At 48.7% G+C, this 15,131-nt stretch overlaps 6 protein-coding genes across 6 annotated transcripts; 4 read left to right on the top strand and 2 right to left on the bottom strand.

The window, feature by feature from the left end:
• Positions 1-238: 238 nt before the first annotated feature.
• Positions 239-778, bottom strand: BO85DRAFT_461420 (uncharacterized protein; the record flags this gene model as incomplete). Its single annotated transcript, XM_025661783.1, has 1 exon — positions 239-778. The coding sequence occupies one exon, from the start codon at positions 776-778 to the stop codon at positions 239-241; it is 540 nt and encodes a 179-aa protein (XP_025513182.1).
• Positions 779-2,107: 1,329 nt separating this feature from the next.
• Positions 2,108-3,071, top strand: BO85DRAFT_522133 (uncharacterized protein; the record flags this gene model as incomplete). Its single annotated transcript, XM_025665238.1, has 3 exons — positions 2,108-2,675; positions 2,744-2,982; positions 3,033-3,071. 3 exons carry the CDS (start codon positions 2,108-2,110, stop codon positions 3,069-3,071), a joined length of 846 nt encoding a protein of 281 aa, XP_025513181.1.
• An 838-nt stretch (positions 3,072-3,909) lies between these two features.
• Positions 3,910-4,806, top strand: BO85DRAFT_499031 (uncharacterized protein; the record flags this gene model as incomplete). Its single annotated transcript, XM_025664049.1, has 2 exons — positions 3,910-4,364; positions 4,444-4,806. The coding sequence occupies 2 exons, from the start codon at positions 3,910-3,912 to the stop codon at positions 4,718-4,720; spliced, it is 732 nt and encodes a 243-aa protein (XP_025513180.1). The 3' UTR covers positions 4,721-4,806.
• Positions 4,807-5,909: 1,103 nt separating this feature from the next.
• On the bottom strand, positions 5,910-7,062 carry BO85DRAFT_499024 (uncharacterized protein; the record flags this gene model as incomplete). Its single annotated transcript, XM_025664048.1, has 4 exons — positions 5,910-6,172; positions 6,245-6,490; positions 6,579-6,754; positions 6,797-7,062. 4 exons carry the CDS (start codon positions 7,060-7,062, stop codon positions 5,910-5,912), a joined length of 951 nt encoding a protein of 316 aa, XP_025513179.1.
• Positions 7,063-8,144: 1,082 nt separating this feature from the next.
• Positions 8,145-9,149, top strand: BO85DRAFT_499021 (uncharacterized protein; the record flags this gene model as incomplete). Its single annotated transcript, XM_025664047.1, has 1 exon — positions 8,145-9,149. The coding sequence occupies exon 1, from the start codon at positions 8,301-8,303 to the stop codon at positions 9,147-9,149; it is 849 nt and encodes a 282-aa protein (XP_025513178.1). The 5' UTR covers positions 8,145-8,300.
• A 1,414-nt stretch (positions 9,150-10,563) lies between these two features.
• BO85DRAFT_499018 (chitinase) lies at positions 10,564-14,955 on the top strand (the record flags this gene model as incomplete). Its single annotated transcript, XM_025664046.1, has 1 exon — positions 10,564-14,955. One exon carries the CDS (start codon positions 10,564-10,566, stop codon positions 14,953-14,955), a length of 4,392 nt encoding a protein of 1,463 aa, XP_025513177.1.
• Positions 14,956-15,131: the final 176 nt, after the last annotated feature.

Raw genomic sequence — 15,131 nt, 5'->3', positions numbered from 1 at the left:
GGTGTGATTAATTTGATTGCCTGGAACCAATTGATGAAGAAGCTAAGATGGAACTCGTTAGCTCGGATGGCAGCAGTACAAATCAGCAAGTATTCAACTTACACAGTCGACGAGTTCGCGTCCCAGACCAGATCACCACAGCGATGATGTAAGGGAATCCAGCCCCAGCGAGTCATTTTTCTGAAAAGGGGGAGGACGGCTCAGCAACAGCTATAGCAATTGGTTTTGGACAGACCACTTACATGAAGCTCTCCTTGAACGAAACGCGAATTTGTTCACGCACAAATGGCTCCATTGACCAGAAAGTCTCATTACCAACCGCATTTCCTAGCCGCACTCCCGAGACCTCTGTGACAATCCATACCACAAAACCCCCCGGCACAAAGCTATAAATATCTTGCTTCTGTTCCATTGAGTCCAGCAGCCTTGGTGTAAAGGTTGAGCCCTTGTCCATGAGCTGGCGGTATGCATCAAGTTCAGGGGGAATAACGGTTTTAGCTTGCTGTGCCCGGACTTCGGGCCGGTCAGCTACAGTCTCCTCCGTAGGAATTTGCTTGTAGATCCTCATGTATCCATTTACTGGCGGAATGATCCTAGAGCCCACTTGTTGTACCTTGAGCTGGATGCAAGCGTACGATGGCCCACTCCACCGAGGATCGTCTTGTTCGCTGCCCTGAAACGCATGCTCCTCCTTCTGGCGCAGAACGCGCCATCGCTTTTCGAGTTCAATGACGACGCCTGGGCGGACTTCTTCCTGTCCAAACCAGCGAGGTGACATGATGGGCTTCACATTAAGGGACTTCTCTTAAGAATAAAAAAGAGGGGATGGTAGAGGTATATTCACCGTTGTGATAATAACAGGCGGGGCCTTAGAGTTTATAGTCGTCATTATTACATTATATGTTGCCGCTTAAATGCCGATGTAGAACAATGCTTCTTTGAGGATAGGTCAAGCTTCACTACCAACAATTAACAAGTATTGATTGACTGTCTGGTTATGCTGGCAGGTGAATGGTCCTTCCTTGTATGTGCTGCGAAAACCAGCCTGCAATTCCGGGTCCGTCATGTATGCCGCAAGGTGACCATACTACTGTTAGCTGCAATCTACCTGTATTGACATATGAATAGTAACCACTCACCTCAATTATGTAAAGGTATATCGTCTCTTAACAGAGATTACAATATAGTTATCGGTTGATGTTGAGGCAGTCATCCATGTAGGCTTGGTCAGGTGGTTAATGCTCGAGCCGCCATAACAAGCACCTCATGGTGTTCGTGACCTTTTACCTTCTAAGGTAGGCAGCAGGATGTGGCATGAGCAGCGGCCGGTGTGGACGAGGCCTGGTTGGTGTGGCGGTAGCGCCTCCCTTTTTATCAGGTCTGTCCTGAAAACGGATGCCCTGGAGTAGACTATTGCGCCCATAAAAAGAGTTGCATTCTTAACCTTCATACTGCAAAGCTAGTCCCCAATATTCTAATTCTGTACAGCGTTGCCTGATGACTTTCTACCACAGAACTACCTGCAGGTTTTGTCATGGACATGGTATGGCGAGTTACGGACCATGGTCAACACCATGGTTTGTCACATCTTAGCGTTTTGTACATAGACTGATCTCGAGTGGCTTAGAGAATCACCTGCAGATCGAGGCAACTAGTCAAGCCCCGTTATGCTACTACTACTTATCCTATCATCTTTCTCAACGGAAACGCCATTTCGAACAGTTATACACGTGTATCGCAAAGCCCCTTGACTTTTACTCTACGAAGGCATCCGCGTACAATAGGTCGAATTTGGCTGTCATCATGTATCAATCAAGTCTTCAATATTGAATTGAGAAGATAGTCGTGCTCTAATGAAAAGAGATATATTCAATGAGAATACATGGAGATGAAGTGAATACATTCTGAGTGAAGCTATCCATTGGAATGAATAGTTATATATGAATAGCACTGTCTATGTAAAAGCACGGGCAAATGGTTCTTCTTCTTGCAGACTTTTGATCATTTCTTTTGTTCCAATAGCTTCTGTGCCTCGTGCTTCCGTCAGCTAAGTTTCTCGAACTCAGAACTGAAACGTAGATTTCCTCAGTCGAAGAAAATCGAGACGATGACCAATAACATACTGCCACGCGGCCATCTTGAGCGAATTTGGGCGCCTGTACCTCACCTACGCAACGAAGAGAAGTGCTGCACGTTGAAACCCGACGGTTCACAATTCAGACTCCACAGAGATCAACTCCTGGATTGGGAGAACTTCACCCAAGAGATAAAGGTTCTGTCTAATCCCTACTGTGGGAACCATTATCCCTTTATGCCCGCTGTACCAAACGAGACCTTTGGTGTAGCAAATGATCTAGAGGTGCAGGGTCATTTCGTCCAAAGCGCCCTACACCCCGTGGGTGAAGCCTTGAATTACCTGAATTTGGGTATGTTCTTTGGTGACTCACAGTGGGGGGTTAACCACCGGAAGGGTGACAAGAAAAAGAAGCACGGTCGTGACGAGAGCGAAGATGAGGTGGTCAAGAAAGGGGGAAAGAAGGGAACTCTGGTTTCAGACATCGTCATCGTTGAGGACGAGCGTCACACGATCCGAGCCTTGTGCGAGGTAAAGACGCACTGGGCGTTCGAGCCAGGAAAGGAAGAAACTTGGAAGAGTTTCATAGCTCGAAAGTCTGGTGAGTCTTCATCACTTTTAACTGGGTTATCCAAGTCAGTATTCTGACCCAGGTTCTTGAATGAATAGGCCAGCTCGCTCGATACATGGACGACCATCACTGCAGGTATGGCATCTATACGGTCTATGAGTATACTTGGTTCTTGAAAAGGGTCGATGACACCCACTTGGCCGTGTCTCAGCCAATAAGTGCCAGTTCTGTCTCAACGTCTACTGCCCTATCGCTCCGGGAATGCCTACTGGCTCTTGTCATCGCGGGCGCTGATGAAGAAAGGAGCTACTACCCTGCCAGATATGGCAAACTTTTAGTAAGTAGTAGTCTGTTTGTGCTTCGAATTTGTTCTAACGGTATAACCAGACTACTCGAAGGCACACCATGATCGAGAAACCCACCTAATCTAAGAGGGAGGTCCTCCTAACTTCAACGTCATGAAACCTCGGAATGACAGAAATTAGCAAGAGCTGATCCCTCGAAATACCTCTTCTGAGTTTGATGTTTTGCATTGTGAGCTAACCTTTGGGTTGTTTGCGTTGAAATCAGAAGTTCATTGATTTAGTTGATCATTTCTGCTTTCGTAAGATAATCTGGTAGAGGGAAGGGGGAGTATTTGGAGTTAGATAGGCATGCACCTTAGCCAGAAACGATTTGCAGATTTCTCAGAGATTCTGTACTCCATCTTCTGATAGTGGCCATCACACGCATAGCAACGACAAAATCACTAAGAGGCCGACCTTCATCCAGCCTCCGAATGTATTGTTTGACCCTAGGCAGACTGAGGGTGATAAGCGATACACTCTAAGCCGGATTATCTAGCCACAGTCTGATTGACTGATTGAGACAATACCATGCTCGTCAGAGCAAAAAGGCCATAAATCACGTTTTCGGAGGTAGCAGTAACTGGTCTTTTTGCGTCCCCCTAAGCAGTAATGACCGAAGATGCACCATGTAATGTCAATGAGGCCTGTTTGAATGAGAATCGAAATAAGTAATGGTAAGTATGAAGCAATCTATGGATAGTGACGTACCTATAATGACATTGGTAGAGTGTCATAGTGAATGAATGCGGGTGGTGACTCACATACGAACACTGAAGGTCTTCCGCCCCGTTGATCCCCTGTCTCCGGTTTCCTCCCTTCAATCTCACATCCCCTGTCCCACACCTTCATATGCCTAAGGCATAAAGTCGAACTCTATTTTCCTCGAGCGGGCAGAGCATCATACAACGATCTAAACCATGTGGAGCTTCAGCTTCAGAGACCGAATTTTCGATATCGAGGGGGAAGATTTTAAAGTGGTGAGGCAGCTGACCGAGGATGACGATGCGGAAGTTGGTGAGCGCAAGGTTCTAGCAATAGCCAAGCGACAGGACAAAAAGTACCTGCTCAAAATACGCTATCAACTTGACCCGGAAGACTGTGACATAGAAGATCTGGACAAGACCTTGAAGGTTGCTGAACAGCACTACTGCCATGAAGTGGAGGCTATAGACCTTCTGTCTACACACGGATATGGGCCGAAGTATCTTAATCACGAGACCCACGAACAGCCTGATTGGATGCCTTTTCCTGGAGGGTACCTTGAGTTCATCGTTATGGAGTTTCCTCCTGGGAAGAACGTTGATGATATCCGAGAGGAGCTTACCGACACCCAGCGCAGGAGTATCAGAAAGCAACTAGCGCATTTATTGGAGTAAGTTAAATTCGCATCCTGCTACAGAAAATAAAGGGCTTTCTCCATTCTGAACTAACGCATACTGACTATCTGGCAGGCTCATGCGCCAGAATGACTACAAACTGACTGAGCAACACCCAAGCTACCTTCATTACGATGCTCGGGCAGACAGGCTCTATTTAGTAGATCTTGCGGGCCTTGGATATACCAACTCAGCCACATCCTATCCGATCGACGAGGAGAGTCCGTACGTGACAGCATTCAACATCTGGCGGAAGGAGTACTCGAAGCCTAAGCGAACCCCGAAGTCCGGCGACATTCCATTGTCCCATCAGCCTATTAAGAAGGAGAACCAGCCCCCAAGGAAGACTTGATTTAGCATTGCTGCATTGAAAACAACTGGAGTCTACGGACCTCAGTCTGACTAGTTTAAACATTGCGTTCTTTTTGCACGGGATGCCTGCCGTAAATCTTAGGCGAAGGAATCCCTCAGCGTCGCTATATTAGCAGGTGATACTAGCCAGGTTCTCCAAGTTTACGCAGGATGCAATGGCTCTATGTACAAGTTATTCGTATCTTAATCTCAAGTTTGGATGGCATTTTATACTGGTATTACTAAGATCAATTACTGTTATCCAGGTTAAATTGCCATTAGATACCTCAATACTGGGTCTCATCTGCCACATAGAATTCATGCATTTAGCCAGACAGATATTGTCATTGTGCTCAAGACAGGATACATTTTCATTCGTACACATGCCCCTTTTATTCCCAGCAGATTTCAGGAGACTGCAAAGAGCCTTGCCACGTCGAAATGGGGAAAGTGTTTGGTGTTGGCTTCCTCAGTCATCCTGTGAAGCTAGCATTTTATTTGATGTTAGCTCGCAAAAATTCAGAGAGTTGAAGCCTCATGGCGACCGAGAGAAAATATGAGACCTTGTATCGGCCCAATAAACTACCAATCTGTTCATGCTCTCCTAAAATATCGATGTTCGAAAAGTTGACACTACAATATCGGATCATAGATGACGCCTCAGTCAATTTTCTTAACCTAGAAGAGCGACCTGAAATATCCAGCTTACTGGAACTCCTATTACACAACTGGAATAATCACAGTTCCAGCGGCGGGAACGAGTGAACACCGACTAAATTGTCATAAGCCACTCGTTATCTATCCAGAAAATGCGCTACCCGGTTCTCTATTCCGAACTGTTCAAAAATTTGTTGGCTTAAGGCCCCTCAAAGCGTGGAGGAATATGGAAATATACATGACGTGAAATAGTATTAAGCCAAATCTGGAAGGACCCTGATTTTCCACGTTCAGCCACGGCTTGGATTCAAGGATGCGGCTCGGCCCGTGGCGGGTCTACAGATGGGGCGGCCCTGGGATCTGCGACTGTCTTTCCGGTTTTGTTTTCATTGTGCAGAAGAAGCAATCAGTTATTTGGTTAACTCATTGAAATCTTACACTATACTAAGAGCGGTCAAATGTATGGGTACACAAAACCTTCTTCAAATGTGGACGCCAGGGCGTAATCAAACACCGACGCAGACATAGTATCCCTACCACAAATTATCGCATGCTGCATTAAGCTCCGTGTTCCACTCGCGCAGTTGCGCAAGTGTGATTCCCGCTTCATTAGAGATGGACCAACAGTTCTCTCCATCCTTAATCAGATGAAAGGATTTGCAGTTCTCGACTATGCCCGGCAGCTGAGGCGTCGGGCTTGAGGGGTCGTTCGTGGGGTCTGGGGCTGCTGTCGTTGTGGTGGTTGTGCCGGGGGTGTGTACGCAGACATAGTAGTCAAGCCAAAGATTCGAACAGTCTGGGGTTTAGGACAGAATATGTTAGATTACTGCTATGTGAGCGTAGAGGGAGAATAGGGAGGCATGAGTACCATCGTTGACCTTGGTATTCCAGCTCTTGAACTGGGCCGTGGAAATGCCATAGGAGTTAGAGATAGTTTCACAATTGTCGCCAGATGCGACCTTATAGTACTCGTCGCAGTTGTCGACAATGCCGGGCATTTGGGGAGTCGGACTGGAACCCGGGTCTTCGGTCGGCTCGGGCGTTTCAGGAGTGGTTGTGGTAGATCCCGGGACGTGTATACAGATATAGTAGTCTAACCACAGGTTTGAACAGCCTAATTGAATGAGTTGCATGTCAGTAACAAAATATCACAGTCCCTCCCGTCGTCAATGAAAAAACATGGGCCAGTAGGGTTTTCTCACTATCATTAATCTCACTGTTCCAACGCAACAGCTGAGCCGTGGTAATACCATATGTCTCGGCGATAGTGTCACAATGATCGCCAGAAGAGACCTTGTAGAACCCATCGCAGTTATCGACAATGCCTGGCATAGCAGGCGAGTTGGTAGGCACAGCTGCGGTGGTGGTTGTGATGGTGCTGGGAGTTGTGACTAAAGATTTAGACGTCGTAGACGAAGACATCGTTGTCGTAGACGTGGTGCTTGATGTATCGTCACTGACGGTTCCGATGACACAGTACAACTTGGTCGTATCAAGATCTGGGCAGGTAATACTAGGGTTTAGCTGCTGAAGGCCCTCAATAGATAGCCCCCAAACATCAGCAAAGCTATCGCAGGTATCACCTTTGCTAGCAGCCGTGGTAAAGGAGCACTCAATTGTACGTTTGGACAGCGCACAGACAAGGCCTGGAGCAAGTCCAGCGACAGTGAGGTACTTGAGTTGCATTTCTCTTGGTATGGAAACGGCGTCTTGCTAGTTTCAGGGCGATACGAGCCTCCTATAGAGGATAGCCGAAGAGAATGAGGTAATAATCAGCAACATTTGAAGGGTATACACTGGCTTATATACTCATCTGGACACAACTAACCATTCCACTGGTATTGGCTTGACTCCAGTGGGCCTGTTCCCCCACGTCAAATGTGTCATTTCCCATTGTCAATCAGCGAGCCGAAGACTGGGATTGTTAGACTGGGTCCTATCATCTTTATCCCTGTATTCGCGCAGTCTACATGACTAAATGGACAAGTATCTACGATGGTGGGGCGTCAAATGATAGTTCCTGCGTTGAATGGACTGGAGGGGACGACGTCTACGACACTAGCCATTAAACCAAGACACCCGGTTGATAACGACTCAGTCAATGGTTGAGACCATAGTGCACATGATCAGAATTTGATACGGGGATGACCTCGATCAAGAGCATGTAGGGTACATGTGGTGTGTATGCTGCGTTAGCGCAGTAACGGCTCCTTGGCGAGGGACCAGTTGTCCAATGGATATAATCGTGAGGCAGGAAGCGAAAATTCATAATGAACTAATGAAGCACCAATGTAAGCGAGATTAGCAATAGCGACCTTCCCAATATGGTAAGGAAGGAGCGGAAGCAGCCGGCAAGGCTGGGATCATGGCTTCCCTTTAGCGCCTTGTCCACATTGGCTACGACTACCTTATAAGGCTAGACCCTTGCAAAAGAGTAGCCAGGGACCATTTAGCGCACTTTTTGGGATACCAATGTAACGTTGCCCGCAGCGCCAAGGCTCGGCACAGAAAACAGAGGCTTGAATGGTTCCTCGCTCCGCTCCGATATTTCTTTAGATCGTCTTGGCGCGCCATGTCACCTTGACGGAGGCGATGACCTGACCCCAAGTCCAAGACCGGACCTGCGCTATCTCCTGTTAGTTCGGGCGGAGGAATCGCTCGTGCGCTTTCAAGACCTATCAGTTAGTCTCGGGCGACAGGGGTCGGGAGACTACCTGCCAAGGACCCCTATTCCACTCCCTCTCCCGACACACATATTTTACAAATATTCTCAATTTTCCCTACCTCATTGATACTAGTCACCGGAAGTCCCTAAGAGCTGGACGGTACTATTGAGCAAGGTCAACGTGTTTCTCTCAGTTCTAGCTTCGCTATACCGGTCTCTCAACGTCCGCTTTTGGCTCGACCCCTCAAATCCCTCAGCCATGCCTTTTCTCCAATCAAAATGGCTCATAGTACTCGGAGCCTTGATCACTTCCTCGCCTGCGGTCGAGTTTGACTTGGTGTTTCCTCGAAGCAATGCCTCATACTCACCAGCCGAGTCGTTCCCCTTCGTCTTTGCTGTGCAGAACACGGAAAGGGCAGAGCTTCTCAACCTCCGTTTATCCTACTACATTTACCACAAAAGCAATGACGGGCTGAATTTTGATAACCGATTATGGATGGTCCATGATTTCTCGTGGACAAATTGGTCGGGCAGCGCAGACCCTTACTTCGTCTACGACTACTTCGACGACAGCTTTAACACATCCGGTCGTTGGTTGGTTGAATGGGAGCTGCGCTGGGAAAGCTGCGATGTGGAAGCGCTGACCCACAGCCATCATAGTGGTGGAGTCTCTGAACACTACTACCATTCTACGGAGGGCCTTTATATCAACAATTCCAGTCTCAAGGAGGTGGACCTTGTCGCAGCTACCGCAAATGAAAGCTGCCCCGGAAGCCCCAACGGAATCGTCATCAATGTGACCGATACTGTCATGAGTTCTCCTTCGTGGCTCAACTGGGCACACCGGGACACATGTGTCGTTACTGAAAACACAACTGCCAGTCCTACAACCTCTACGCCGGACCCATGCCGCATTGCGATAGACGAGGATACGGCCGAGAGCATGGCGGCCGCTCAGCAACAGCGCTTCTGCTACCTTCCGGTTCCCCCCGATAACTGTCCCAAAGAGGAGAATGGGGCTACGCAATTGGCTGTACTTGGGGTATCTGGGATTTTAACGGCAATTGGAGCTTTGGGCCTGGCCGGATTGTTAATAGACATTTTTTGATGTATAGCTCGGGCCGACATGGTTTAACTTTCTTCGTGCTTACACCTATCGTACCTCCGAGGCATCACAGAATCAGTAGTCAGCAGCATGTCTTTAGTAACACTTACAGAATTCTGTCGAACCATGCCGTCCCTATTCAACAATGACTGAATATTAAGTGTATCAACTTAACACAATGTGCGATAGCCAACTTGCATAGATCATTTGTGATCTCTCCAAGTCCACTTTCAAGGTATTAATTACTAGCAATGAAACCCTTTTGTGTAAGCTGAACCAGAACAATTGAATAGCTAGCTCATACTACTGCCTTGGCCTCCGCCACACACCCACTACCTGCAAATGAAATTCACTTTGGGTTCTGCCTCTGCTACCTCGCCTTAGTATGGGCTGATATCACGGAGGCCAGTGCGCATCGATCATTTCCAACTTTCCCACGCCGGACCATGCCTACAAATTTGATGCAACCTTTAGAGTTTACGGTCAAGGTAAGTACCCACAGCTTACAGAACATGGTAGGTTTGACGGTAGAGGGAGAAATATCAGACCCTTTCATGCCTGCCAAGTCCTCTCAAGTGGGTTGGAACACTACTGGGCTTTCATTGATAAATCCCAATTTTGGGGGTTTTACTATAGAGAGCCACGGAACAGATCCTTCATCAACTTTGATCCATACACATCTATTCTCCTCTCTCTCTCAAGAGTAGTCTTCTTCGCGATCCTGACTGCTTTCCAGCTGGATATATTCTACCCGCCCTTTTCCCTCTCTCCAGTCTATCTAGGGATCGCCCTACCCTGCGCTAATATCGGATTAGGAAGTTCGCCCTCCGCTGTTGTGGGGAATTTCCCGCGCTACTGCCACCCGTCATACCGCCGCTCTACTCCCAACAATTACGACTCACAAGCTGACAGAGAAATTGCGCCAAGGATAACTACGGTATGGGTTCGCGAGAAGCTACCACTCATACACAGTTCCAAGATAGAAGCCAAACCAATCAGCAACCATGGTATGTCTTAGATTACTATGTGTCCCTGCCGCAAGATGAACAGGCCCGTGGGGGTCGCGTGCAACGCCCAGTCGAGATTGATGGTGAAATCCGCTTTCGGAGCTTTGGAATCAAGAGACTTGCATGTGCTCGATGTTGGGCTCCTGGTTCTTGTTTCTTATATAAAAGGTATATATTTTCCCCCATTGTCAGTGTCCTTTCTCCTTCCCATGATTTGACTCCTACCTCAACCACGTTCTTTCCTTCCGGCACAGCCCACACAGTCTTTCCTTTAATTGTCTTTTCATTTGCACACGGTCTTTGCCTTGAGACATCTCTTGTTCTTTCTTATTTATTACTCTTTTCCGTTACTATTCAATTTTTTTTTTTCTTTCTTTTGTCAAGGTCCTCTCGGTCTTTATTCCTTTTCCATGGTGACCCTCACTTGGCTCGGTGCGGCAGCAGCCTTCGTGCTGACCGCATGGCCACCTTCAGCTATCGCAAGCCCTGGCTTCCGTAGCTTTGCCAGCCAGAGCTACAATAGCGGTGCTTCCGCCTGTCCTGAGCGCTGCCGTGATGCTGGGCCCAATACGGGGAACTGGTCGGTGTACTCGGGCTTCAGGCAGATCCGCACGTGCAAGGAAACGATGTTCTATGACTTCTCCTTGTTTGACGATGTTGATGATTGGGAGAGAACCCACCGCATTCAGGCCTGCTCTTCATACGGGCCGGACTTCGCCACTTTCCCTGCGACTACCGCTCATGTCACTTCTAGCGGTCCCGTTGATGTTCAGTTTGAACTTGGGTGGTGGCAGGAGGGGTTCGGTCTGGCGGGTGCTGGGCTGCGGTCAATTGTTAGGCAGATGCGCCACTATGCCGATAAAGAGCATGGCAAGTCCGATAGGCCATTTATCATATACGGCCAGTCTGGTCAAGCTACAATCGGGTTGTATGTTGGCCAGGGTCTGCTGAAACAAGGGCTCGGCGAGTCTGCGCTCAAGCTCTTCCAGGATAATCTTGGCAATCTTGCTATCTCCACCCCTAGCTTAGCTATGCAGCTCTGTGAGGAAGGCTACGATAGTACACATGTATTCGGTATTATGGCGACTAGCAATGGAACCTTTGCTCCCATACAAAATGCAATCAAGTCTTGGGCTCATGCAACGTGCTTATCGTTCCCCGGATCTGTCAAGCTTGCGGGCTCAGTAAAATTCACTACGCCCCTCCTGAATGGCAACCACACTACCGCGGCCAATTCCACTTATTTGGAGCGCAATATTGTTCGGAAGATTATCACAAGGGGAGGTGGCGAGTGTACAACTGTACAGGTTGACGCTGGGAACAGCTGTGCAGACCTGGCAGTGAAATGCGGCATTTCAGGCGCTGACTTCACGAAGTACAACCCCGGCAGTGATTTCTGCTCCACATTGAAGCCTAAGCAGCATGTTTGCTGCTCTGATGGAAATCTTCCTGATCTTCGTCCCCAGCCCAATGAAGACGGCTCATGTAAGGCATACCAGGTCCAGGCCGATGACAATTGCGACAGCCTCGCCGCGGAATACAGTTTGAGCAGCGATGATTTTGAGAACTTTAACAAGGACACCTGGGGTTGGAATGGCTGCGAGCTTCTGTTCAAAGATACGGTTATGTGTTTGAGTGAAGGAACTCCGCCCTTCCCCGCAGAGATCTCCAATGCTCAGTGTGGTCCCCAAAAGCCAGGCACAATCCCGCCAACTAATGGCTCGAATATTGCCGATCTCAACCCTTGTCCGCTCAACGCATGCTGTAATATATGGGGCCAATGTGGCATAACTGCGGACTTCTGTGTTGATACAAACACTGGGGCCCCGGGAACGGCTGAGCCAGGAACCTACGGCTGTATATCGAATTGTGGGATGGACGTTGTGAAAGGATCTGGGTCTGGGGATGTCAAAATCGCCTACTATGAAGGCTACTGCCTTAGTAGGAAGTGCCTCTTTCAGGATGCTTCGCAGATTGATACCTCGCAATACACGCACCTTCATTTCGGCTTCGGAACACTGACCGACTCTTGGGAGGTTGAGACAGGGGATACACTGTCCACCTACAATTTTGGCGAGTTCAAGAGAATCACAGGAGCCAAGAGAATTCTTTCAATTGGTGGGTGGGACTTCTCAACCATGCCTGAAACATACAAAATTTTCCGTAATGGTGTCAAACCAGCGAACAGGCTAACGATGGCGACGAATATTGCCAACTTCATCAAGGACAATGACCTTGATGGTGTCGATATCGACTGGGAATATCCAGGGGCGCCCGACCTCCCTGAGAATGACCCTGGGACGGAGGAAGACGGTCCAAACTACCTGGCATTCCTTGTCGTTCTCAAAAATCTCTTGCCGGGAAAGTCTGTCTCCATTGCCGCACCGGCATCCTACTGGTACCTGAAGCAGTTCCCCATAAAGGACATGGCTAGGATCGTCGACTACATTGTCTATATGACTTATGACCTTCACGGCCAGTGGGATGCGCATAACAGCAACTCACAGGAAGGCTGTGATACGGGTAATTGTCTGCGCAGCCAGGTGAATTTGACGGAAACTAAACAGTCTTTGGCAATGATTACTAAGGCAGGTGTCCCTGGCGCAAAGGTCATTGTCGGTGTTACGAGCTATGGCCGATCCTTCAAGATGGCAGACCCAAATTGCTGGGGGCCCGATTGTCTTTACACTGGCGACCGCTTGAACTCTGACGCGAAGAAGGGCGAATGTACTAATACAGCTGGTTACCTTGCTGGCGCGGAAATTGACGATATCATAAAAGATTTCTCTCGAGTCGTCAAAAGCTATGTCGATACGACCAGCAATAGCGACATTCTCATTTACGATAAGGATGAATGGGTCGGTTACATGAGCACCGCCACAAAAAGGGCCCGCACCACCCTGTATAGCGCTTGGGGCTTGGGTGGAACCTCTGACTGGGCCAGCGACCTGCAAACCTATCATGATGTTCCCAAGCCGGCGACAAACTGGGCCAACTTTATCCAGCTCGCCAAAGCAGGGGAGGACCCTAAGACTGACCAAACACGTACCGGAAACTGGACCTCGTATAACTGCAGTAACGATAATGTTGCAAATCTATTCGACTTCACACCCTCAGAGCGGTGGAAGAACATGGACACAGATACGGCGTGGCGTGACATAATCCGAATCTGGAAAGACACCGATCAACCGCGCCATATGACTTTCATGGAATCTGTTGAGAGTACCACCCATTTCAAGCGTCAGGCCTGCAATAATATAAAGTCCTCGAGCTGCAATTCCGTTGGTTGCGAAGACGCTGCAAATGAAGACCACTCTGGCCCCGCAGCCTTTCTCATCCTGGACTCAATGGCCCAAATTCACGAGATGTACAAGCAATACTACACTGCCTTATTCGACTCTCTTGGTCTTGTCGGTACAGCACTGGACGATATGGAAAACAAATTTGCGCCTATCCCACCAGAAGAAGATAACACCTGGCTCAACATCCTTATTGACATGATCACTCTCGGCGCCCTAGGCACTGCAGGGCCGCTGTTCAACACAATGCTGAAGGACTACGCTTGGTTTTCTGGCAGCGCCCTGGACAATACAAAGGACACAACCATGACCCTCCTTGGACAAGGTACGACTACCGCCAAGGACGTACTACCTCCGGCTAGTAAGCCCAAATGGTCGCCGGAGGGACAAGATGAATTTTCTGCCTATCTAGGGCAAGTGGTGTGGGGCTGGTCTAATGTCACATCGCTAGCGTTGGATGACCTCTTCGGTGGAAACGACACGAGCATTGATACCCTCTGGGAAGTCATATCAGATGGCAAGCTCATCGAGGGTAAGAGGGATACTGACCCCCCTGAATCTGGAAATACCCAGAATGAGCTGCTTGCCAATATTAATAAATGCGTCGTCGGCTTTGCATTGCCCGCATTGTGGCGCCAAGCTGGATCTTATACGTTTATCATTGATTCAGGTCAGTCTTGCGACGATGACCCGGACATCAGCGAGTACTTGGACGACGATACTATTGATGCCACGGGTGTCTGCGTTGACAATCGACAATACTACCTCGCATATCCGGATGGCCCTGCGACTGACTGTACTTGCAAGATCATCAACGATTCCGGCCCCTGTCAAACGGTCTGCAAAGACAGCAAATTCTCTGCTCCCGAAGGAATCCAATACATCTCTGGCGACAACAGCTACTACGGCATCACGACCAACGAGCTGGTCAAGGGCTCTGTCCGGACCTGGATAGCTAACGGGAGGGAGAACGGCGCTAGCATAGCAGATCCCACGAATCACGGCACCATGTCTGATCTGATAGACGTGGATGTTACAACGCCCGGCTTCATGCGGATCCCTGTTTGTAGCCCCGCCCGCGCCTTCCAATCCTGGGATACGGCCGACAAAGACTCAAGCCCGAACTGGCCCTGCGATATCCCGCCTGGTAAAGATGAGTGCGGTGAGTCAACCTTTGTGGACCAAACTAGCGATGCATCACCAAAGGTAGAAGACTGCCGGCAGATCATCAAGAACATCGAGGGCGATGCATCCACTAGCTGGACGACCCAGGTTGTTGGCCATAACCAGCGCGAGATTGCCAGTCACGCATCCTGTCACTTTGGCGTTGAGGCTACTAAGACCAACGGAAATGTCAATTTCAAGGTCGGCGGGCAGGATGTCATTGATATTATCAATGATGCTATCGACAAATTTGCTAGGGATGGGCTGATCAGCGCAAAGGGAAACATGGATTGCAATGGTAATGTAAAGAGTGAGCCGGTGCTGTGGGGGATATACTAGGAATGTGTAAGCGCTATACTACTGGCCGAAAATGACAGGTCGGCTTATCTTGCGAAGGAGATGGAGATGGAGATGTTTGTTTGACTAGAATGTGATGTTATATACTATGTGTTGAGGCATTCATGTAGGCTTAGTCACGTGCGTGGCACGCAGGCCGCCGACGCAAAGCACCATCT

The sequence above is a fragment of the Aspergillus piperis genome, assembly GCF_003184755.1.
Source record: "Aspergillus piperis CBS 112811 unplaced genomic scaffold BO85scaffold_16, whole genome shotgun sequence".
NCBI lineage: Eukaryota > Fungi > Ascomycota > Eurotiomycetes > Eurotiales > Aspergillaceae > Aspergillus > Aspergillus piperis.
This window is presented reverse-complemented; position numbering and strand designations above follow the sequence as displayed.